At 36.8% G+C, this 25387-nt stretch overlaps 3 protein-coding genes and 1 non-coding gene across 4 annotated transcripts in view; 3 read left to right on the plus strand and 1 right to left on the minus strand.

The window, feature by feature from the left end:
- The first annotated feature begins 4 nt into the window (after positions 1–4).
- On the plus strand, positions 5–6888 carry LOC135691677 (28 kDa heat- and acid-stable phosphoprotein). The gene is made up of 6 exons (XM_065209615.2): positions 5–154; positions 3281–3369; positions 3795–3881; positions 4462–4589; positions 5103–5254; positions 5580–6888. The coding sequence occupies exons 1-6, from the start codon at positions 145–147 to the stop codon at positions 5681–5683; spliced, it is 570 nt and encodes a 189-aa protein (XP_065065687.2). The 5' UTR covers positions 5–144; the 3' UTR covers positions 5684–6888.
- Positions 6889–7958: 1070 nt separating this feature from the next.
- On the plus strand, positions 7959–13233 carry LOC135691676 (dynactin subunit 5). The gene is made up of 6 exons (XM_065209614.2): positions 7959–8091; positions 10692–10760; positions 11225–11343; positions 11595–11706; positions 12347–12449; positions 12750–13233. The coding sequence occupies exons 1-6, from the start codon at positions 8008–8010 to the stop codon at positions 12893–12895; spliced, it is 633 nt and encodes a 210-aa protein (XP_065065686.1). The 5' UTR covers positions 7959–8007; the 3' UTR covers positions 12896–13233.
- Positions 13234–13597: 364 nt separating this feature from the next.
- LOC135691670 (uncharacterized) overlaps positions 13598–25387 on the minus strand; it is a 31229-nt gene continuing 19439 nt past the window's right edge. The window contains exons 20-29 of the mRNA XM_065209607.2: positions 24931–24999; positions 24306–24392; positions 23820–23888; positions 23525–23611; positions 22869–22998; positions 22233–22285; positions 21812–21880; positions 21138–21296; positions 19723–19794; positions 13598–18149 (exon numbers count right to left, since the gene is read on the minus strand). Of these exons, the coding sequence (XP_065065679.2) occupies positions 14772–18149; positions 19723–19794; positions 21138–21296; positions 21812–21880; positions 22233–22285; positions 22869–22998; positions 23525–23611; positions 23820–23888; positions 24306–24392; positions 24931–24999 (4173 nt within the window). The 3' untranslated portion in view covers positions 13598–14771. The remainder of the gene's footprint in view (positions 18150–19722; positions 19795–21137; positions 21297–21811; positions 21881–22232; positions 22286–22868; positions 22999–23524; positions 23612–23819; positions 23889–24305; positions 24393–24930; positions 25000–25387) is intronic.
- Positions 19268–19339, plus strand: Trnap-agg (transfer RNA proline (anticodon AGG)). Its single transcript has one exon. It is a non-coding gene; the product is annotated as a tRNA-Pro (tRNA).

Consider the following 25387-nt stretch of genomic DNA (forward strand, 5'->3'; position numbering starts at 1 on the left):
TATGATTTAGTCTCATTTTGGAGATGGAAGAGAGGCTAGTGTCACTGATGCAACACTCGCTGGCCTAAAGACCAAAAGTACACATTTTATTAGACAGCTTTTGGTGAGAAGGCTCCTTAGATCAAGACAAAAACAAGTTCAATTATGCCAAGAGGTAAATAAAGATAAATTTATCTATTTATTTCAATATTTGGTTTTCTTAGAAGGTGCACCTTTGTTGGAAATCAATCAATGAATCAATTACTATCTATATGATGGTTGATAACCATTCAAATTTCACTTATTCATTCATCCAATTCTTTTAGATATAGCACAAGAGTAGAAGCTTGAATGGAATCATTTGTAAGAGAAATATTAATGCAATATTGTTCAATTCCTGTATAACTCGATAGCATGTTAATTTAAGTATAACTCGAGAGAAAATCAACAACATAAAAACTTTTGGACTCCTTTTTAAAAATGGAAATTTTACAGTTTCTTGATTTTTCTGAGCCTAGTGCTAAAATTTTTTAGCATCCTAGTACTAATTTTGTATAAACCAGTTTCTTGTAGATATAAAAATCTGAAGGTCTCAATTATTTATGCACCTAAGTTGTAAAGTTTGCAGTGTAAGAAAAAATATAGATGCCTGTTTATAAGTTTAATGCACCTTCGAGGAATCTCAAGTCAACTATGCTAGACAAACTTCTTTTTCTTCTTGATAAACGTTCTTATCTAACTTGAATTCCTCACTAGTTGATCAATTTCACAAACCCCAAATTTACCCTGTGCCAGGGGCCGCATGATGTGGTATTAAAGGTATTTGTGTGATACCATTTTATTTTCAAAGAAATGGGACTTTGGTTCTCTAAGTTGGCAACAAATTTCTTTTGCTTTTTGTATGCTGCCACTTTTTCACAACAATTTTATTGATGCAACCAGCTCTATTCATAAAGCCAAGCTATAAATGCGTTTCTCTTAGTTGAATGGAAGCTTTCCTTATCCTCATTGAAATCTTTGAAAAGTGTCATTGTTTAATCCATGCCATAATCAACAGCCCTGGCCATGGTATTAACTTCCAAAAACTAATATCACTGCCCTGAAATTCATTTGTCTTTTGTGACCTGCATGACATAAATTCTTTTGTTGAGCTATGATAGAAGAATGGGTGAACAGCAGTAACAGCAGTTTTTAATTTCTAATACCATGAGGGCCCCTGTCAGTGGAAGAGATGGTGGACAGAGCCTCAGCTTATAGAAGAAAAATTAACTTGTGAATTTGCAAAATGTAGCTGACCTTTTGCTAGCCATCCATTTGGATAGAAAAAAATTGAGAAAATTTAGACACTGAGTGTTGTAAAAATTGCTTTGCATGAAACTTTGATTCTGTATGTTATGCTGGGGGGGAGGGGAAGTGGTGGGCTGGGGGTGGCAGGCTGGGGGGGGGGGGGGTGGCGTGGCAGAGACAACTGGGGCCAGTGCATTCAAATGATTTTGTAAGATATTGTATTGCCAAAAGCTATTCTAAACCATCATATTCAAAAAGATCTTTTTTCTAACCTCCCTAAATCAAAACATATGAGCTCCACCACTGTTAGATAGTTTCAATCAAAACCTTGAGTGGGGCCTTCTCATGTTTCAATTTCAGAGGCTAATACCAAATTGGTATACCAAACTGAATACTTTTCTACTCCCAGCCACTTTTTTTGTTCCTTAAAATGCAAAATATTGCCAATGTGCACCTGGATCTTCAAATGCAAACTTTTCAACCTGGTTATTCACATCTCTGCAACACTGTGATAATTTATTTTTAATATTCATGGTACTTTGCAAGCACCTGTCAAAAATGTACTGCATGTCCTTTTTGATGAACATAACATGCATCATTGTAACAGTTTATTATGGTTTGATATTGCTACCACCAGACCTGGGCTTTTGAGGTAGGTGATCGCCCGCGCGTGCTTCCACGCTCGCCTTGGGTAAGTGAGGCGAGCTATTCATCCCTCCCCTCAAAGTCAGTTCGCACGTTAACCACCCGCCTTGGTCTTCCGTTCATTTCTCGACACCTCTTGAAGTAAAACTAAAGTATTGATAGGAACTTGATCCCCTATGTTTTGACTTGAAATAATGTCTTAATCTCTCAGGAAATCATCTACTATTGTAAACTCATTAACTAATAAACAAGTCATGCGAAAAACAAATGAAACATTTTTAAATGCAATAGGAAAGAAAATCCTTTGAATGTTTTCATTTCAACCAGAATGCTATTTCGAAGGCCAATTGAGTATTCCTAACACATGAAACCCAAATCATTTCAACGTGGCGAGTAACCAGAAAGGATCGACTAAGAACTTTCAAAAAATACGACAACGGGGCTGTTTTTGGAAGAATAATTGAGGAGATAGATCAAAAGAGGATGGCGACGTTTGTTTGGTGCAAACTTTGCGCTAAACATAAAGCTTCTATTCTCTTGAACCTGCTTGCAAAGGCAGTGCAAAGGCGGCTGTTGAAGCCTACTTTAATTGAACAAATTTGGAATGTTGTTGATTTGCAATTATATGAAACTATCATTTTATTTTTGTCGGGGAATCACCATCTTGTTTTGTAAACTCAGCTGTTAAAGAATGTTATTATTCATATACTTTTATTGACGATTTTCAAGAGACTAAATAGCGCCCGCCTGACTTTACCGAAGAGAGCAATGTACCACGTGCCTGCTAAAATTAACATCTATGGACCTTTTTAGCATTGTTGATTTCTAATTATCAGCAGCAAGACTTATATGGAAATGTGATGGCTATGTATGTTTTTTATCATTCCTGCAGCAACCACTGAGAAAAAAGAATTCACAAGGATTGTGGCCCATTCCCATGAGCTATTTCTAACTTGAATATCTGGTGGGCATGGAGAAAAATTTCCAGTCTGTTGATTGTTTAATCTGAGCCAGACTTGACCAACATCAGGCCATGTTATGATTTTCCCTTGATCTATGATAACATTTTTGCCACGTCGCTTTTGGACTATATTTGTTGATTATGTCCAGGTTGAGACTAAATGCTAGTCTCTACAAAAGCATTGACTTTCCTTGTTTAAATTAAAATCATAGAAAAAAGTCTGGACCATTATTTGTAAGCCTTACGGTTGTAGCATTTTATTTTCCAATGTATGCATTTGGGCTCATTTTATCTTTTGAGTTATATATGAAACTATCCTCTTGAGCTACCCATCTTGTGATATCAGTCATGGAATGCGCTATGATTGTACATTAATATTTATCTTAACCTGTGTCTATATTGTTAAAGGAAGAGGCAAATCATACAAGGGCAGATCTCGCCATTTTACTTCAGAAGATGAATTAGCAAGGCAAGCCAAAGATGTTAAAAATTGGAGGGTAAAGTGTGCATTGAAGTAAAACTTTTATTTGCATCAAAGCTCCTTCTGAAAAAATTATTTTCTTTGCATAAGTTTGTTATGCTCCTTTATCTATGTTAAGCATAATATCAAACAGTACACTTTTCCCCCTATTTTAAGTGAGCTGATCCTGTCAGAAAAATAATTAACTTTACACTGCCTATCTGCCTTTTAAAACATACTGACCTGCCTCAAATAAACGAAGAATATTTACCCTCAGTAAAATCTTTTGATGCTGCTAAATAAGACCCCACCTTTGAATAAGCTTATATGTATATTAATATTTTTTTGCGAAATAAGCCCTTGGGGGCTTATTCATTGACTTATGGTAAAAAAATTTTTAAATAAGTAAACAATGTCTAGGTAAATGAATGTTTAGTGACAATCAATAATTATCTATTTCAGAAAAAGCGAGAAGACGATGAGGATGAAGATGAGACTGAAGAAGGCAAAAATGCAGCAGATGGTGAAGATGAAGAAGATAGTGATGAGGTATTTAATATTTTAATATTTCATTAATTATCAATGATGTCTAGGCTTTTCTTTGCATATTATAACAGTTAATAGATTACTGCTTTTGCATTGAAAATCAGTAAAACCTTCCAACACAGACTTTAGAATCCAATCGAAGGTTGATAGCTCTTATCGATTTTCATGCTATCTGTGTACATGAAAGCAAAAGCTTTGTTTGCCAAGCAACCATTTCTTGTGATGATCTATCCATTACTTTCAGGCATATAACGTATCACAAAGAGCAAATTTCCCCTTATTTGTCTGCAAAACAACAATTAAACAATGCCAGTTACAGAAATGCAATTAAAAAGCTGGCCTCAAAGTTTTCATGAAGTAGAACTTGATGCTATACCCATGTACATTTTCTTTGTAATCTCCAAATTCCAAAATCTTTAAAAAGTATAAAAATTAAAAGAAATAAACGACAACCAAACGTCATCAACCCGTTTTCTTTTTTTTATGACATGTTTCTTTGATATTAATGAATTCCCACGAAACCACAATAAGTGAATTCTCACGAAAAACAGCTTGATGAACAAACAATTATTTCTTCATACAGGAAGTTCAAAAGCCAGACCCAGTTAGCAGTCTGATTGATATTGAAAATCCAAATCGTGCAGCCCAAAAAGCCCAGAAAGTTGATGCACTTGATGTGGAAGCGAAACCAGAACTTACACGCAGGGAAAGGTAAATGCCTTTTAACTTTGATTGGTGATATCTTCTGTGAATAATATTAAAATATTTTCAGTATTACAGAATATACAATAAAACCGTGAGTAAGTCTGTATAGTTTGAGTTTAGCTTTGTTCTGCGTTTGTGGAATATTTTGCGTTCTCGGCCTATGCTGAAAGTATACGCCTTTGTACCTCAAGGTTGTTTGAGGATTGAATATCCGTCTTTGATTAACCATTTGTTAAAATAACAAGAATACAAACAGTTAGTTAGAGGGAGAATAAGAAGATGGGGGAAGAAAGGATCAAGTAAAACGTAGAAGAAGGAGCAAAAATGAAAAAGAACTAATTAGCACAACAGTTCGTTGAATCTGGAATTCCATCCTCAAACTTTGAACAAACTATGGCTATGATGATGTCTTTTTGACAAAACAAGAAAGAAAATAAAGTCTGAATTGAATCCATTAGATTTTTTACATTGATGCTATAATTCATACGTATTTTTAAATTAGCATATTGCACGTTTCAGGGAAGCAATTGAAAAGGAGCAGGCAAAGCTGAGGTACCAAAAGCTGCAAGCAGAAGGGAAAACAGACGAAGCGAGGGCGGATTTGGCACGATTAGCGATCATCAGGAAACAGCGCGAAGAGGCTGCTAAGAAGAAAGAGGAAGAAAAACTAGGTATCGCATGAATTTTTAACTGATGTTTTGGTTTCGATGCTATTATCTTTATACGAAAATAAATTAACATATCGAGAATCACGGGTGACGGGTCTTGCAATACTATTGACTAGAAATCTTTGTCTCGTTTCCCTTTGAATGTAATGTTTGGTAACTCCACAAAGAATGTGTGCTCGGTCAATTTTTACAAGGACCTTGATAGTTTTTCATTTTCCCTATTCCAAAAGCGACTGAAAATTAAGGACATGACCCCATAAAATATGAGTGCCAGCCGACAAGACTTCGGTCCTCTTGGAATCTGAATAACCGTTTTCTTTGGTTCTAGCAAAAGAGAAGCAACAAGTAGCTGCAGTTGAAGCTTCAAAGGCAGCGCAGGAAGGGCGGATGGTGGGCGGCAGTCAAAAGGCCGCACGGAAGAAGCGAAAATAGGCCTGCGCTCGCAGTCATATATTCGCACTGAAATGGATTTAAGTAGCGAAATCCTGGTTTGGGAATCGTTACTGTGTCGTTCATTGAATTTAATTATGTCGGCAAAGGACACTCATGGTGTTTGCTGGGAAGAACAATGTGATCAAAGGTGTTCTTTTATTTAAATACTTAACCAAAATATCGTTCGTTAATGCCAGTTGTCAGGACTTTTATTTAGGCATTCAGAATAAAAAGTCTTGATTATTTAATGACAAAGAAATAATGAATTCATTTGACTTTGGCTCATGATGTTTCGTGATTGTTTATCCAATGTGACAGAAAACCTACAAATTAGTTAACAGTTTTCTTGCTATCCTTAAAAAATGTCGGTAGAAAAATATTCATTTCAATGAGGACTATCTTAAACCATTCCCTTGTGTACTTCTGAAATACTTTAAACAGCTCCTATTGCAAGAATGGTACTTGTAGATTAAGTTTTGGGAAAATGACGTCACGAATGTAATATTTATAGCCTCGCACTGCCTATGCTTCCTATAGATAGTTAAAACTAGCGTTGTTAACTGCCATAGCAGAAAAAGATGGTCTTCCTTGTTCATTGTGCTTCTTCGTTGCTATAAAATGGCCCATAGAACGTATAAAGATTTCTAATGATAAAGCTCTCAAATAGTCCTGAAAATGATACAATACAGTCATCCAACATCTGTTAGTAGGAAACACTAGTTCCAGCAACATTCTGTATCATTAAACAGGGATATAGACAGATGGGGCCGCCGAGTACAGCGGTTGTCCTGAGAATACATACTCGCTAACTTTTTAGAAAACTTGCGGAATCGTCCTTTCAGTTAAAGACAGGCCCCATGAAAATATCCTTTTTTGAAATTTTAAAGAAGACCATTTTCGTGCAAAGTTTCTTCATAATAATCATTGATTTGTATTATGTTCAGAAGTATGATCAGTTATTAAATAAATAGTATAGCAAGCAGTTTAATTGGTAGTAACGATTGGCGTGTGCGGTTTATTCCTCATTTGAGAAAGAGCTGATTAAGGTGCCCTCAGATCACATTCAATTGCCTTCTCCTTTTAAACCCCTCCGTGTTTCAAATGTCTTGTTGTGTAGTGCACCCATTTAAGTTTGCAACCCCTGTGCTCAACGAAAACTTTACATTTGCATAGTTTACTTATTTGTCAAAGTTCTTTTTATCATCTCCAGGATATTTCCTTTGTTCAGACCTCTCTTTTCGTTCTATTTTTTCATAGTATGTTTCCCTCCTTATGAAATATTAAAAGGTAATGTCTGTATATCTTATGTTTCCCGAGCAAACAGCATAAATGATCACATCGAAGAATTGTTGCTCATTTTCTGACGTACTTGCCTCTTGTACTCTATGGTGCACGAATTGCTCAGCGAATCGGGTTGCGGAATATAAATGCAAGGGTCTGGGATTCACGTCCCTGCTATGACCAATCCTTAACCCGGGGGGGCCCTCAATTGGCTCACATTTGGTAGTTGGCAACAAATGCCAAAAATACAAATACCTGATATTCACAACTTCAGGGCAATCGGAAGCGTGCTGGAGTACCCCTCCCAATAATTGTCAAACTGTAGTATATTTCCTTTATACCAATGGACTGAATGGGAAGCAATACAATGAACAGCCTCTCCCCCCCCCCCCCCCCCTCCAATATGAATTTCGCTCCGACGGCACTGCAACTTGGTTTTTTCCCTCTTTTAGGATAACCAGCAAGATCTTTCTCATTGTTCATTCAGGTAACAAGCAACAATTAGATAAAAATGTATAGGTATTAATGATAGCTAGATTACACAGCGCAGATCTTTTTATCTTCCACTTACTGACTACCTTCTACAAGACTATGTTGGAAGAATGGTTTTTTGTGGAAGCTTTCTGTCTTTTAAGAGAATCGACTTGCCGCCGGTGTGTAAATTTTTTATGCCTCTGCTGCAAATATGCAAATAGGTAGTAGGCAGGAATGGCTGCGGGATTGTATTATCAATGCATGCAAAATTTGGCATCTCTACGTAACTAAATGATTGGACATATAGTATGGAAGAATGGCTGGAAGAGTTTTCGCACAAAGCATTAATTTTTTTTCAATCATCAAGTTAAAGAACAAATACTATGCCAATGTCCGTTCTGTCTTCTACATATAGATTATTTTAAGAACCTTGCATGCACTTAATCAACTATATGATATCTTGACGAAAACTAGCTCATATCCTATCCTTACAAAAGCCAACATTAAAAAAAGAATTTTTTTTAGAAAAGTTACTTCAAGGTAATAAGCCACCCTACCCCTAAAAATTGATGTTGTTGCGGTTGTTGGGCGTAATTGAACTGAAAATGGAGTTGCAAGATACGAATTATGTCAAGTCAGAGTTTATCGAAACCGTAAGTCGATCTGTTCACAATTACTTTTTCTATTAGTCTAAACCACAGGTTTAAATTTTCATCGATTGTTAAATCTTCTGTTTAGGAACATAAAGTTATTACACTTCACCTTTTCACAAAACCTACAAGTATTTTATGTTAGGCCATAATAAATTAGTAGACCATTGACCAATTGAAAAAAGATTTTCTTATCAGTCAGGTCACCGCAGTTCTCATTTATTTGTAGTTTTGCAAACAATCACATATTCCTAGGAAAGTGTTCATTATTGAAGTTGTGGACTGTAGGATGACAACTCAGGCTTTCCATGTGTGGATATTTTTCTGCAAAAGCGGCCAGGCAAACAATAAAACAAGCAGTCAAATTATCATTGTTGTGGGTACCAAAAGTGGTGATATTACTATTTCCAGAAATGACAGAAAACTGTACAAACTGTACAATTAACGCAGAATGTACATAAAAGGTGTCCCATGCCTTATAGCACACAGTTTTTATTATATTTTGTAGTTTGCAGTTTTCTGCAGACTAGAATATCAGTATGTGTACCCTGTTTGAAGGTATCAAATAGAAAGAAGTTGAATTTCGCGTATACAATGATTTTAAATTTAAATTCAGTAAAATGCAAAGTAATCTGAAATGAGATGAGAAACCAAGATGCATGAAAGAAATGCAGAAAATGTGTGCATTGAAATTGTGAATTCAGAAGTACGATCATTGAAATTTATACCTGACACTAGGGTATGTTTATAACTTTTATTGGTGTATTCACCAGTCCTTTTCGTTTAGCGCGTGCGATCGCACCCGCACACGCCTGCACACGCGCAAGTTAAATTGCGCGTGCTTTTGACCACACGCGCCAAAAGGTGTTTTTGCAGTTTTCTGTTAAAGGGCCACTCCAGCCAAATTTTGCACTTGCATTTTATTGGCAATTTTTATAAAGAAGTTGAGCCTGCTAAATCACGAATTCGTTATTTGTTTTTCGATATTTTTTTACAGTTTGTGAGATATAAGCTCTTGCATTTCGATAATTTAATTGAATTAACCGACAAAAATCTTTGGTTTGGTGACACTGTGACGCAATTTTGACGTCACAGTGTATTTCGGATAGTCTCGCCTCAAACCGAATCGAACGACGGCGATTCGCAAATTGAACACTGCAAGTGATGGTACTCTCAGTTCTGTTCCACCAGCTTTTAGTTTGAGCATTTCAGACACCAATTCTGAAGCCTTTAGTTGTTCATCGTTTCTGGAGAACAACTGAAGTGACAATTTCGATTAATTATACGCGAGGGAAGAGCTGGAACAGGAACTGGAACTGGATGCAGTTATCAACGCGTGACCATGAGTCCTTCACGCTTCGGTGGAAGATATACGAAATTCATGGCGATAGAGAGCCGCACATTGTGACGTCAGAATGTCACCAAACTGATTCGGCTTTTGTCGTTTTTTCGGAAAGGTGCAACTGTAAAGCCTTACAACTTTTAAACTAATTGGAATTTTTCAAAAACAATGACTTTGTCATAATACACGCACCAGATGCTAACTTTTAAGTCATTAAAAAATTTTTTTTTTTAATGCTGGAGAGGCCCTTTAACATCAATTTCCCATGGTCTCATGATTGTTTACCCTTTCCCTTGTTACTTGATTCGCACTTTTGACCACAATATGATTTTTCCAATTTTCGGAAGTGATGTTTGGCTTTTGACTGAGTGCTCCATTCAACTTAGCGTCTCGTCTTTCAGCTAAGTCGCCATTAGCATGTTAAGTGTAATAACTGATTTCCTGTCAAAACGTAATTAGGCCCTGAAAGCAAGTAGCTGTTGGAAACAATTTTTGCTTGCTCTTGTAACTTTGGAGAGTGACGACGACTTTTAAAAGATGGCTGCTAAGGGCAACAACATCTGTTATGTATTAATTAATTTTGAGTTTTGCTCTTGCACGTATTCGAGTGGCTTTTTCCTTCTTGCTCCTTTTGCCAATTTTATCAGGTTTGTACTTCAAATTTTCTTACAAGTGCGATCGCACGCGCAAATTTGTTTACATGTGCGATTTGCCACACACGCGTAATTTTGCTCACGAAAAGGACTGATTCACCAACACCAGGGGCTTGCCTAGGCAAAAGGTTTTCCACAAAACTTTGTGATAAAGGAATATATCATATGCCCAACAAGTGGAAATTGCCTCAGTCTATGACTAGTGCACCAGCCTGGATGGCAAGTCCATGCCAGAGATACTTAGCATAATATAAAAAAGTTCCAATGTAGACCTAACATTGAATAACATTCTGCATTCACTGGTCAGTGGTGGCTTATCTGTTCTTATTAGCCTTCAAAATTGTTATTTAACAATCAAATCTAGGGTCTTTACATAGTAAACCTCTAGTAGCACAGAACTTGAAAATAGCATGGAAAAGCAGAAATGTGTTTGACATGTTTTAGCATGACATGTTTCTGCTTTTCCGAGCTATTTTAAATAGTAAACAATTGTAAACTTTACCTTCCCATATGATTCCCTCTTTCTTCTTTTTGCCTGAATAGTCACTGGTAGCCTTGAACACTTTTGATATTCTGCAAACAGTGCAATTTTTCTTGTATCTTTCTAGGCATCTGGAAACAAAGTTAGCAGACAGTCAGTGCTTTGTGGTAGTCAAAATATAGTTCTAAATGGCAAGGTATGAGATTTCATACTGAGATATGACTCATTTGAGGAGTTCTGGCAGTTTTCACAGAGATTAACGCATTTTTTAGTTTGCCACTCCTGAAAGCATGTAGTATATACAAGGCTAGTAAGTGCAATTATTTTTTCAAAGAAATTTTATTTTTGAATAGTCAATAAATCTGGCAATTAGAACACGCAATGTTTGCTTTTGCTTGAACAAAGCCAATCTGGACAATGGAAGTTTAACAATGGTCACTGATACTGCAATAGCATATGAGTAAATTACAAGGCCAGCAAAACATGAAGCAACTCTTTTAGTAATTGATAAGTAAGTTAGTGTTGTATTTATTCAAAACCAAAAGACAAAATATCGGTAGTCATGGAAAATTTTATGTCTGTCAAAATATTCAGTTACGATTTTTCATTCCAGTTGTTTATGTTTTATGAAAAACAGTGAAACATCTTTATCTTTTTTAGACAATTATAATGGCAGAGTGCATAATAAGAGGTGATCTTGCAAATGTGAGAATTGGAAGGCACTGTGTCATCAATAAACGAAGTGTTGTACGACCACCATTCAAAAAATTTAGTAAAGGGTATGTATGTACAAATTAGGGGTCTGGTACTGAGAAGTTACAAGTCCTGTTTGTGTATCTTTTTATTGCATCTGAAATTGTCAAACTATCAGGAATGTTTAAAGAAATCAAGCCACAAAAATCTTTTGGATGTATATTACAAGTTGTTGAAGCAAATTTTCCTATTTTATTTAGAGCAAGAAGCAACCTATTAAACGTCAGTGCCACAATTAGAAATTGAATTCTTACCATTTGGTTTTTTCTCCTTTTAGTGTTGCATTTTTTCCACTGCATATTGGTGACCATGTTTATATTGAAGAGGGTTGTATAGTCAATGCTGCACAAATTGGCTCACACGTCTACATTGGAAAAAATTGTATAATTGTAAGCTATGAATATTTTCCTATTTTTATTGATTTTCTTTAAATAGTTTTTGAAAATGGCAAAACTATGGCCATAGAACATCTCAAGAGTTCACAGCTCACGTTTGACAAACAATGCAATCAATATGGTTGAGGCTTGTAAATTCCTCCTGTAGCTCAAACAAGGTCCATTGTTCATCAATGTATTTCCCTTTTTTTTATAAAGTATTCAACCAGAACAATATGAGATCAGCTTCTATCTATCATGAACTTTTGCTGGTTTGTCCCACCTGAGCGATTTGAAATAGCTGGCAAACAGTAGATTTCTATCAGGATGTCCAAAAACTGAAATAATTCATTCCCCAGCTGAATGTCATTTTCTGCATAAGTGGTTTCCTAAAACAACTCTCTCAATTGCAAAAGTTATCAAATGTTTTTCTTGAGATTCTGAAAGAGACCCCTGAATATTTTTCCTAACTTCACTATGAAAAGAAAATTTCATTTTTATCAAATTGAAAAGATTACTGGATTTCAACTATGCAAAGTATATTTGATATACTTTACCTTGCATTATTCTTTGAAAAAAATTGCAATTGGAACTCACAGTGAAACTATTGCAAAAAGAATATGACTTTTAAAAGTGTCAGTCATTGCCCTTGTAGGGAAGACGGTCAGTACTCAAAGATTGCTGTGTTATAGCAGATAACACTGTCCTGCCACCAGAAACTGTGGTTCCGCCATTTACTCTGATGGCTGGCTCACCAGGTATGACTTTCAAGTAGGAACAGAATGGACCTTTGTCTCTCATTATATCTAATAGATTATCTATCCAATAATTGACGAAGTAGCAAATCACAGATCTTTGTTTAAATGCTAAATAACAAGATCCTGCCTATTGTGCTGTTCAAAATATGAAACATTTATACAGAAAATCAGATTTAAGAATATCTATTTTGGATTGAAATGAATTTCAGGTTTCCTTTTCCTTTGGTTTGCTTTGACTTGTTTGAAATAGAGACTGGTGTGTAAGTAGTGACCACAGTTAATAATTGTTTTACTTTTCAGCTAAAGCTGTGGCAGAGCTACCAGAATGCACCCAAGAAAACATGGCAGACCTAACCAAGGGCTTCTACCAACATTTTATACCAATAATAGATGAAAAAAGTAAATCATCAAAGACTGAACAGAGCAGCAAAAATTCTAGAAAATAACTAGTTCAATTATTTATTCTTATCACCTAAATCAGTATCCAGTTGTATTTATAATAATGTATAGAAATTTCATCAGAGTAAAAATATACCTGAATGGATTGGGTTCATTCTAAGCAGAAGATGAAGGAAGGCTGTCTTGGCAGGCTCGTATTTAAACAAAGGCTTGGAAAAAGTTTGCTCTCCAGTGAGGTACAGTTGTGAATTTGATTCAGAACCAGTGACAGTCTAGCACATTTATTTTTTTAGTTTAATTTACCATTCTCTAACAACGGTCCTGTTTGGGAATCTCTTAGGATAAAGTTTTCCTAAAAGTCTTAAAGAAATAGTCTGTTGCAGAATGAGTCTTTTTATGAAAGTGTGTGTGGCTTCAAAAGGAGACACGCATCTCTCAATGTTAAGTTTCAATGTTGGTCAATAAAAGCCACTGGTGAAATTGTCTGTGAGGGTTACATAGGACAAGTTTGCATGGCTTTTTTATCAAGTGTGACGATCTAGAGCCGTAGATACTCTTCACCTTTTTTAGGGGGAGGAGGGGTTAAAATTGTATGAATCTTTTGTTCCAAACAAACAATCCCCTCATTCTCTTTTGTGCTCAAACAAGGGTACTTCCAATAACTCTAGGTATTCTTCCAATGGTACTGGCAGATTCATTTGACCTTGAGCTTACTGAGCTTGTGATGGAAACAGAAAATACAAACTGGATCGCTTCAAAAGAATATCTTTACAATATATCCCCAATTTACAATACAATTAAATACGATGAAAACATAAATAACGAAAATCGTGTTAGCAAAAGAACAGTCCTTTACATGGAAGCGAGATAAGCACTATTTGATATTGTAAAGTACCTAGTCGATAGAAACAGGAACCAGCAATACAAACGAAAGAGCTACGTTTGAAAACAATTAGCTTGTTTTAAATGACATTTTACCTCTTCTAAATGCGTGCTATGACTTGAACAAGTTTCATAAAGTCGGATTTAAAACCAATTCCATGCGTCTGTTTTGGCTGCTTAGGATGGATGGAAGTCACAAGCACGCATAAATTGATTTTGTGTTAATAATAACGACAGAATGTTTTAATTCCCTCGTGGAAGGAAAGCTTTGGGATTGGCACGATCGCAGCCCATGGGGAATATTCAACCCCTTTTAAGATTTGTTTTGGTCTCATGGTAGTTGGAAGTACATGGGCAAAAACAAAGACATATTGCTATTCAGGTTATGTGGGGTCTGGCAATTTCTTGCTAACAACTAAAGTGCTAACTCGAGTCAAACACAACATTATTAAGCTTACTTCTGTAGGATTCCAGAATGTAGCTTTATAAAGGTCGTTAAAAATTGTAACCTGAAATGTTGGATGTAGGGAGCCATAGCACTTTACGGTTAGACGATAAAAAATGATGAAAAATTAAGATGTGTAATCAAATTTAACTGTCCCTAAAAATCATTTACAAATCAATATGTATGTTACCATTTTAAAATCACTTATCTACAAAAACAGAATTAAAAACTCTATCATGTAATATCATTAATATAATCAAAGAATTTTGCAGCTATCCTAGAAGGCCACAATTGCTACGGGGAAAATAAACCACAGATTAAGATAAGGCATCTTTTGAACTGCAGAAAAAGTAAGAAAGATTTCGATACGAATATGTTCATAGTGATCATCCTAACAGAGCGACGTGAAAAAGCTCTAAGATGGTATAGTCCGTGACGTAACTGTCAACATTATAGTGAAAGACATCATGATTTTCTTCTGTAGATTGAAAAAATGTTGCAGCCAAAACGTGGGAATTACAAATGCTCATTTGAAATCAGGATCGCAAGAAATATCCATGCTACGTTTAAAAAGATTCAGGGCTTTGTTGGGTTGGCTAAAAATGAAATACTACTTGAGATTCATCAAAGTTTTGCTCTTCTTCATAATTCTCGCCGTAGTTTTCATCAACCGATGCGAGTAAAGAATCTGGTGGTAACGGGGGAAAAGAAACCGACGTAACGGAGGTAACTGACTGAGTTCTGTCTCGCTTTTCTTCCGTTTCATGGAAATCCGTTGACTTATCTATAGGATCGCTGATGTCAAAATTTTGCGTAGAAGACAATCCGTTTGGAGTTCCAGTATGGTCCACAATGTTGGCTTCATCTTTTCTGAAAATCAACGGAGGTGACGTGGGTAAAACCTTGACCATAAACATGTTCATATTAGACACAGCATGTTTTGTCCCTGTCGTCGTCGAGCTTTGATTCTTATTGTCTGTAATGTTATTGGAATCTACCCCCTTGTTCATAAAAGAATCCATATACGAGGTCTTTGGGGGTGATGGGGAAGGCGGCGGGGGTACAATTGGAACATTGTCTAGTGGTTCTGTAAAGTCCTGAAGGTCTGGGGTCGGGCATTTGATAGGTTCTGCGTTCTGCCTTTTATCGCCATATCTGCTGTTGCCATTCATAAGCTTATTTGGTATTGGTTTTAATCTGGAATCAGATCCATTTAGAGGTTTTTGATTGCGACTTGCATCATTTGACGAAGCAATCAACTGTGCATTTCGATTTAATGCGTCCTTGACATGCGATGCTGAACTTGGCAGGGACTGAATTCGTTTTGGTGGTGGTGCTGGTTTAGACTTTTTCTCCGGGGACAGCATCTGATCTGATACCGGCGACAAAATCTGTGGGGGACTTGGCGAAAGGGTAACTGTACGAGCTGGGGGTGGTGGTGGTTTCTTGTCTTTCGATGAAGAGTCAGACACATTTTGTTTTGCCACAGGTGGTGGGGGTGGCTTAAACTGTGGAATCGATGGAGACAACGGGTTGCTTGCATTTGGTACAGGATTTATAGAATCTACAGGCAACGGTCCTGGTTTCTTGGGTGTTTGCTTTTTACGAGAAGACATGGGTGGTGAATCTGGCAAAGGTGGTGGCTTGCTAAGTGGCGGACCAGTTAGCAGTGGTGGTGGATCACTTGGCAACGGTGGGGGATCACTGGCTGGTGGTGGTCCACTTGGTGGTGGGGGGATTTCGCTTGGTGGTGGAGGCGGTTTGCTTGGTGGTGGGGGTGGTTCGCTTGGTGGTGGGGGTGGCGGTGGCCCACTTGGTGGTGGCGGTGGCCCACTTGGTGGTGCTGGAGGCATTTCTAGCCTTGGTTCACTTTCTTGATTCTGCTTGCGCAAGTGGAATGGAATTGGCATTATTGGTCCTCTGGCGATACTTGGCTCTTTTATCGGTTTTTTTAAGCGATGTAAAGGAGGGATAGGTGGAGCTACTGGATCCAGTGTTGGCTTTGGAGGGGGTTCCTTGGGTAAAGATGGGATTCGCACTGAATTTTCAATAAAATCTTCACTCTCGCTGCTCAGCTTTACAACCTCTGATTCCCTTTCATCGGATGAAAAGTCTTGGAAAGTTACTGAATGAGGAGACTGTGAACGGTTTGATAGTGAGCTTAGGTCGCCATATTTTAATATTGGTTTTGGACTGAGATTTGCAAAGTCCCTGCTTGGTTTCATCTCTAGAACGTTACTTGTAGTTGAAGCATCCGACGAAGAGCGACTTCTTATTCCATCAATAACCCCCTTGATTTTCTGCAATGGCGATGACTTTGTCTTGGATGCTGTAGAACGACTTTGCTTGTACTTCCTATAAGATTTAGGAGAGTCACTTTCCGAGCTCTGGGACGAACTCAGAGATAAACTGCGAGCAGGTCGTCGATTAGGCCGGATTTGTAAGCTGGTTTTACGTACGTCTGTAGACTTACTAGCCTCATTATTACCTTCTTGCTCGAAATTTTCCAGTAACTCGTAATCATTTAAGCTGTCGCTATCTTTTGTCCTGGTCAGAACATTCTCAGCTTTTCCATCCAGACGAATTTGTTTTGAATCTTCTGGTTTCCGGTCATCGGTTGCAAAACCCGGAATGGCATAATCGGGCTCATCTTCTACTACATTAACAGGTGTTTCTTCAACTTGGCCATCCTTTTCATCGAATTTATCAGACGGCAGGTTGTCATAATCATCATCCTCATGATCGTAGTCTTTCTGTTCGTAGCCTGGGCTCACATTGGTTGCTTCAAACGGTTTAATCGTCACATGATCTGAGATTTTTCTTGTTGGCTTCTTTGGCTTTTCACTCATGGAATTTACTCTGATTCTTGTTTCTTCTGGGGGGTTCTGCTTCTCTTCAAAATAGCTAACTTCGATCTTATATGTTGGGAGTGTCTTTTCCAAATTTATAACTAATTCATTTGACTTTTGTGTAGGCTGTTCAGTCACTTTTGGCTTTCCGATCGCCGTCGATTCTGCTTTTGCTTTTGACGTTTCTCCATGTTTCCCACTGGTTTCTGAAGGCTTACCAGCGACTGTGATTGATGCCGACTGTTTTGAAAGTTCAGTGTATGTTCCTTGATAGTCTGTACCCTTTAGTAAATCTTTCACACTGTCTTTAATTTCGCTTACAGCAGCCTCGTTTCGCATGTTTGCCTTCTCCTCGAGAGTAACAGACAACTTCTTTTTTTCCTGATTGGCTTCAACCTCTGAGGAAGACAACGGGTCATGTGGCATTTTTGCTGGCACAGAAATCTTTCTTGAATGTTTTGGGCTGCCAACACTTTCTGGCTGCTCTGTAGGTCTTGCCTTTGACAACGACCGGGGAAGAGTGGCTGCTCTCATCTCACCTGTGCCAGGCTTGGGTTTAGGCCTCACAGGTGGAGGGGGTACCTTCTTCTTTTTGGGAATGGTTGGTGGGGGCTTTGCTTTGGTCCTTGGTAGCGTACTGAAAAAAGATTCTTCAGTCTTTTTCTCCTCATGTTTACTCTCCTCAACCGTCGGTCTTCGTCTTAACAGCGAGGTAAACGCATTCCCCTCCTTCCCTGGAGTCGTGTCCAGCGACCGGTCAGCATTGACTTTAGAAAGCTGGCTGTTTAAATTATCAAACACTTCCTTTTTGGGTCCATAAATATCCGATCTACTGACATTTTTAGAGCCTGATTCAGTGGCACTTTCTTCAACGCCTTTGTCACTGTCTCGTTTTCGGGAAGGCAACTCATTTGAAGCCTTGATATGAGTCACAACTTCGTTTAGCGAGTTTTTCAAAATATCACCCTCCCTTTCACCATCAGTTGCGTCTGGAAATCTCTTTTTCACGATAGCTTCAAATCCTTTCGCAATTTCAGTTTCGTCAACCACAGAGACAGGAGTCTGTCTTTCTTCACTTTGAGTACGGCTTCTACTCACGGACGAGCCTCTTCGCTTTCTCATTTCCTAGCAAAAAAACATTAGCTAGAAATTAAAATTTTTAAGTAAAACGCAGATAGTTTTATATTCAACATCTATTACAATGGAGGGAGTGCTGTTTTCCTGTTTCATTTCTACAAGTTTTTCTCTACGTGCCCCCAGCTTTGTCTGGTTTTTGGCTTTTAATCATTTAAACGGTCGAGACTGAACAATAAAGCTGAATTCACACTGGACGCGTCACGGCGCGGCGCGTCATGACGCTGACCAAATATGGTTAGCATTTTCGGCAGCTATGCGCACGCAGCGCGTTTTTTCAGCCACGCGTCACCGAGCGTCAAAGTTAAATAAATTTAACTTTGACGCTCGGTGATGCTTCAGAACAATAGAAAACCTAGAGAATAAACAAGGAGCCAGACGGCATGAAACGTAAACAAGGAGCTTCTGAAATAGGCCATTATAAAACTGTATTGCTTGTACGGTGAAGTATGTAAATTTTGATGAGTCTCTCTGATTAAAGCATCGGGGGGCTAAATTCTGAAAGTAACAAAAACAAATCACATTTATTAGTTTGTGATAAGTAACAGTATTATTCGTGTTTAGTGTCTTTGTCTATAAAGTTGCCTCGTTGATGTTCAATTCAACAATGATGTTGAGTCATTGTATGTTCCGTTTTGGTAAAAAAATATTTCAATCACTCTCCGTTTAGCTTTCAATACCTTCCAAAGGTTTATTTCCGAGGAATTTAATTCATGGAAATTTTGGGGAGTGTTGATAAAAATAAGCTGTTTAATTTTCCCTCGAATTTTGGCAGGAAGGGAAACCCCATGAATCTGTAAAGCCAAACATTTTGCTAATTGTAGTAGACCTTCCAAATCTTTAATATCAGTAAATATTTCAGTTCTATAATGAATGCTTGAAGAGAATCGTCTTCCTGTCAAAACATTGGCCAACCTCTCGAACCGAAATGTTAAAGAAACCGCACGAGGTGTATAGACTGAAGGATTTCAAGACCTTCCTGTAGCTGCGCAGGTGCAAAAACGCAGATTACAAAGATGGTGGTTTTATCGTTAAAAAAATTACTGGTTACTTGCCAGAGGGCAGGTATTTGAGGAAACTTTAAGGAAATTTTTTCACTACATATTAACGGCCTGTTGGTCTAGTGGTATGATTCTCGCTTAGGGTGCGAGAGGTCCCGGGTTCAACTCCCGGACAGGCCCTCTTTTGGCCCCCCTTTTTTTCCTGCTTAATTTCGATTTGCCAGTTGTTAATAATCGCAAGCCGAGCTGACAGACGGGTTCTAGAGTTCCGGTGTGAGTAGGTTATCCTTTATTTTACTGTCAACCAACGACAAATCAGTAGTTTCAATTATATAGATGCCTTGTTGGTGTCTCATAGGATTAAAGGAAAAACATTCGAAATTGTCAAGGAGAACAAACTTTACCAGTCAAGTTAATATGCTGAAACAGCATCACAATGTAGTTTCGTTTCAATCATAAAAAGAGCAAGTTGTTTGAAAGCTTTTTATCCGATCCTTGATATTTAAAAAAGCTTAAAGTCTCCCTTTTACACAAGCAAAATAGTCCAAATATTTAATATATACCTCGAATTCCTTTTCCTTTCTGGCATAGTACTCTTTCCTTTCTTCTTCTGACATCACATCTTTCTTTACGCTCTGAAAAAAAACGGATAATAATCAGTGGCGGATTTAAGGGGGACCGATTTGAAGCAAGTCTGGCGCCCCTTCTGTGAAATTGTGCGTCATTTTGAAGAACGAGAATCAGGTAAAAAAGTTGACCTATAGGTTACTTTTTCTCAAGGATTTCTTCAAAGTCAATTTTTTTGTTCTGAAAATGTATCATGTTTTGCTAGAAAAATCACGCTTTTGAAGACAACGAAGGCGCTAAACCTACTTCTCGTCACCAATTTCTGAAAATTTTTGAGCGCCCCCACTACCAACTGCCCCTTCTACAAATTTGCTCTGGATCCGCCCCTGATAACAATGCAATGTTGTAGTGTGTCATGGATTCCGTTATTAAGTAAATTTCGTTCGACACGTCCTCAAAGTTTAAACGTCTAAATTAAACAGAAATTTATATCTAGAGGCGGATCGAAAGTAACGCGAGGTATACCGAGATTCTGCGGCCCCAAAGGCTTATATGATTCCTTTTTTTGTTAAAAGGCCTATTTGCCGTTAAGAGGAAGCACAAAGACCTATTCCCTAACACCAGAGCTTTTATGAATTCAAGTCGAACAGAAGAGGGCCCTCCAAAATGTACAAGACTTATAAGCCCATTGTTCTGTTAAATGAATGTTTTCAACGTATTCAATTTCTATACAGTTGCTCAACCATTTATCACTGACGTTTGCAATGAAAATATGTAATTCTAACAAACTTTGCACTGTGATAATACTAGATAAATTTAAAATATTTTTAAAACTTTAGCAGCAACGCTGAACAGGATCAAGTGTTGGTTTACTTTGAAATATGAAATTATTAAGAATATTAGAAAAAACATTTTTTCGTGTAAACTGTATGACATAGACTATCAATATCGTTCTGGAGGAAGGGGCGAAGTATTGGTATTCGGGAAAAGAAAAGAAAAATATTAAACAGTTTAGATTTTTGGCTCTCCAAATAGCATCGACAAAAAGTTTGTACAATCTTCTTAGCTTCAGAGATGGAATAGTAAGGTTAATGTCTTTTTCTTGTTTTCGAAACGTTTCGTACTGGGCATTTTGGAAAGCTGGATCGAAAAAGGCAAAAAAACTCTTTCGTCCTTAAGTAATAGTCGTATTACGAGAATGCACCTATGCATACTAAATGTATGCAGTGAAATTTTAGGAATATTGCAAGCAAAAGGTTCATATTCTAAGAATTCTTAGGGGTTAGAGAGTGAAATGAGTTGGAGAAGGAAAAGCAAAGCCGATTAGAATCTTTTTGATGAAATTGAAGCCAACTTCACTTTGTCGTAGGATGGTCAAAAGGATGGCTTAAAATCCTTAAACTAGACATACCTCAAAGTTTTGTAGAAAAATAGCAAAAGCGCCAAAAAAATCTTCAGTCGTGATCTTCGTCTCGCCATAAAACTCAGCTGTTTGTTTGAAGGACGTTGTCATTTTTTCGTATGTGTCCATCAAGTCCTTAAATTGATTCTCAGCTCTTTCTATAAATTTCTAATTCGGAGTTAGGGAAAAAATCAAAGTCGAAAACTAATAACATTGAAAACAAAGCTTTTTAGCGTGCTCACCATGAAGAAAAGGCCCAGTCTTCACATTACGGATAAAAAGGCCCCCATCCCTTTGGTACAGAATGATAGCTATTGCTGCAAGTCGTATCTTTTCTCATCTCAACCTTCCTGAAAAGGGTTTAAAGTAAATTTCCATGTTAGCTGAACCATACAGTGAAAAATACACGGGACTGATAAATCCAAATTATCATACGGACGGATGGGTAAATATTGTGTACAAAAATGCAATAAACGAAGCAAAAAGATATATTCATGAATACTGTTCACAGGAAAGTAGCTGTTACATTCAAATATATTTTTTAAGAAAAAGATCATTTTAAAGATTTGAATGGATTAGCTCAAGTTTGTTATTGGGTTTTTGCCACTTGAAATATAACTTTGCATATTGAACAGAGCGTCGAGCATGCACAAATGTAATCAAAGTTTTCATGGAAAAGATACACCAATAACTTCACGGAATTTGTCGTCTTTATCGTCTGATTCGTAAACTTTCAACTCATCTTGTATTTCCTGGATTTAAATGAATAAAAAATATCAATTGTATAAGGCTTTAATAAATTAAAAAGGCCCAAGCCAGCCATGGGGACACCCATACACACGCTAAACTTTATGCCAAGCCTTGTCTTAGTATTTTTTACATAGATCTCTGGAATATTTTCTGAAAGTTGTTAAGCAACTTTATTTATATGTTGACTGGCATATTCGGACAAATTAACTTCCCCAGATTCCAGTTTTTAAAAAAATATCTTACATTTTTTACTGGAAAAGCTTATTTCAAGGCTTCGGTAATTATTTTTTGGCTGGAAAAGAAACTTGGCTTGCCAGTTAATAAGTAAGAAAAAAACCTAGTCAAGTAACCCACCTTCATTCCAGTTCGCAGCTCTGCAATTTCAAGGCTGAGCATTTGGCTTGAAACTAAAACAGATTCGTAAAGAAAATAAAAAATTATAAATACTTTTCCTTTGGATGCTAGAAAAATATTTGTAACGGTAATATTAACTAGAGAAACCAAACTTAAATGTGTTATAATGGGTATATACTCGGTTACAGCTCGGGAAATTTTCCTGTTTATTATAAAAACACCTATGGGCAAATTTAATCCAAACTCCTAGAAAAGGTTCAGCCTTTCGTAGTGACAATCTTTGAGATAAAATATTATGCATCATGAGTAAAATAAGAAGCAACAAACAACAAAGTTTGCAATAGACATGCACAAATTTAGACTCCTATAACTTAACTATATACCAAATTCTATAAAATGAAATTTGAACAATTTTTGGTGGTACAAAATTTGAAAATGGCTTTGAAAAAAGCAAACATGCTACAGCTTACTTATAGAATTCTGAAGTTTTATACTCTAAGGAGTGTCAGGCTAAAAAACTTTGTAAAATGTTTCCAGTAAAATGTTTGTTTTATTAAAAGCCGTTTTCAAAGTGAAGTTCGAAAAATGATCAAGTAGAAAAAAGCCCAGGCTGTGCAAAACTGAAAGTTCAGGTACCTTTAGCGGCCTGGGGTACGTTTGGAAGTTCGTCTTTAACATCGAGCAATTCAGATTTGTTGTTCTTGATTGAATTGACAATAACATGAAGGAGAGTTGATTTGTTATCACTCGTCTTCGTGCTTATGAGCTATAAGAAGAAAACTAAATTACAAATAAAAGGCAAATGCGTGGCAAATAACGAATTGAGGGCATCTGCAGCACGAAGTAATATTATTCTCTATCATAAGATCAATTGATCATAAGTTATTTGTCAGGTACAAATAGTCTTACTTTGTTTCTATTGGCTTAATTTGTTTGGCTGCAGAGAACAGCGACTGTGTCATCGCCATATCATTATTTTCATTCCTTGCATGTCTGTTCTTTAAAAATATTTTTTGTTATCTAATTACAAATAAGTTAACTCCCAGCATCATTTCATATTCAAGGATCATTGTCTTTGCACTCAGGGGGACCATTCTGTGTCCGTGTTTTACGCTATTATCCCATTATAAGTTCGCATATTGCAATATAGGCAAATTGATGGTAGGCATGTATTTGAAAATTGACTTTTTTAGCGTTACGTAGCAGGTAAATGAGAATTCAATTTCATAGCAGGTTTAAATATCATGCGGATTATTCAGCTCGTATGAAAGGAAGGGAATGAAAGTTTTTACCTTTGTAAGAAACGAAATTTTGAACCCAGAAGCGCCAGACATGCTGGTATTGCCTTGATTCATGTAATTCCCAGTAGCAAGGACGATCTTGAAAAAAGAAAAATAAAAGGGATAATTTTCGAGACAACAGTAATATGTTTAAATAATCTTTAAGAAAAACATTATTCATTCCTAAATTCTGACATGAAGTCAAGAAGTAAAAGAGAATGGAATCACGCCTTTCATCAAGAAACTCAAACTTGGCAAATGTATCGCTTAATTGATTGGCTACACAAAATAATGAAATTAGACTCACCTCAAGAATTTTCATTAGCAGTTTGCTTGATTTCACTTCCTCTGATGCTTTGCTTACAGAGTCTATGTCCTATAAAGTGAAGAATAATTTTGTTATCGAAGTGATTGAGATGGGTGTGCAACTGATAAAAACAATTAATATCTGATTTGAAAGAGGGTAACTTTCACAAAGAGAACGATCTAGCGATGGATAGAAAGAAAAAAACAAATCCCTTGTTCCTTTGTAGTGTTCATTAAATTTATTGATTGCATAAAATAAATATAGACGAACGAATATTGTCCAAGTACTAAGGGGAGAAGGGTTGGGTGCAACGTAAAAGAATAAGATATAGACGCTTTCTTCAAGATAGACACATCAACATAAAACAATACTTAGATCAGTAACAGTATTTCTACGAAAGTAATGCTTCATGGCACTACAGAAAATGTAGGAAATTTTAGCAAAAAAATCTACTAGGTGCGGCTTCGAAAATAAACTACAACTTACAGGCCTTATTTCGTCGATTCGGTCGTAAAAGCGTGCCTTAAAAAGCATTGCACGGAGCCTTTCGTTGTATTTTGGAACGCTTAGCATCTGCAAAAAATATTTTTTAGTGAAATAATGGAACTCAAGTCTCGATGTGATACACGAAGAAAAATTCATACGGGACAGAACATAAAGTTTATTTTATGATTTTATTTTCATTTAATTTCTTTTCATTAACATTCATCGACGTGATGTAAGAAAATGGCAATAAAAAAGTATATCGAAAAGTAAATCGAAACAAATTTATAAAACTTAAGGGCTGAAAAAATTGAACGGGAAAGAAAAAGCGAAGCAGTAGAGGTATGCATTAAAATGATTTAATTTGAAGGCAATTAACAGATACAGAAATAAAAGGCTTTTTTGTAACTAACTCAGCGCAGTTGACAGAAGCTAGGAAATTAATCAAGTGCAAGGTGCAGAAATTTATGTTACAGTAGAGATGCATTGCTTACATGATACAACTCACACGCATATTGAAAGATGGCTGAAGACACTTTAGTATATGTCAATTGCCTTAAAAGTAACGATCAAAGATGTTTTTTGGCTTAGGTGCAGATGAACGGTCGGATTATTGATAAGAAGTTACCTTGGCAGTGAATGCATCGGAAGTACTCAACGATTTGGCATCACCACTGAAACTATTAAACGATTCAATCTGAAAATAAATGAAAATAAAACTGGTTATAAACACAAGGAAGATACATAAAGTACGGAAAGGGTCTTGAGAACCGCCATCCTGGGAAACCCTGTCAAGACAAACGCCTGCTGAGCCAGGTTAAGTCCAACATCTACCCAACCCCCTTTCCCAGTCAAAACCTGGGCGTGACCTTTACTTTTAACAGCAGAGCTGCAGAAGAGGACTTAAAAACTTGATTTCATCTGTCTAGATTGGTAGAAACACATTTACCATTTTAGTTGACAGTCTGTAACAATGTAAAGTACGGCAAAAAATTACTCTCCATTTTCCAAATTAAGCAAACAATAAAGCATTTGATTTGAAAAGACTAATGTAAATATTGAAGCAAATTAGGTTCGAGGAACTA

Source organism: Rhopilema esculentum, chromosome 13 (assembly GCF_057945365.1).
Source record: "Rhopilema esculentum isolate cy_ngs chromosome 13, ASM5794536v1, whole genome shotgun sequence".
In the NCBI taxonomy this organism is placed as follows: Eukaryota; Metazoa; Cnidaria; class Scyphozoa; order Rhizostomeae; family Rhizostomatidae; genus Rhopilema; species Rhopilema esculentum.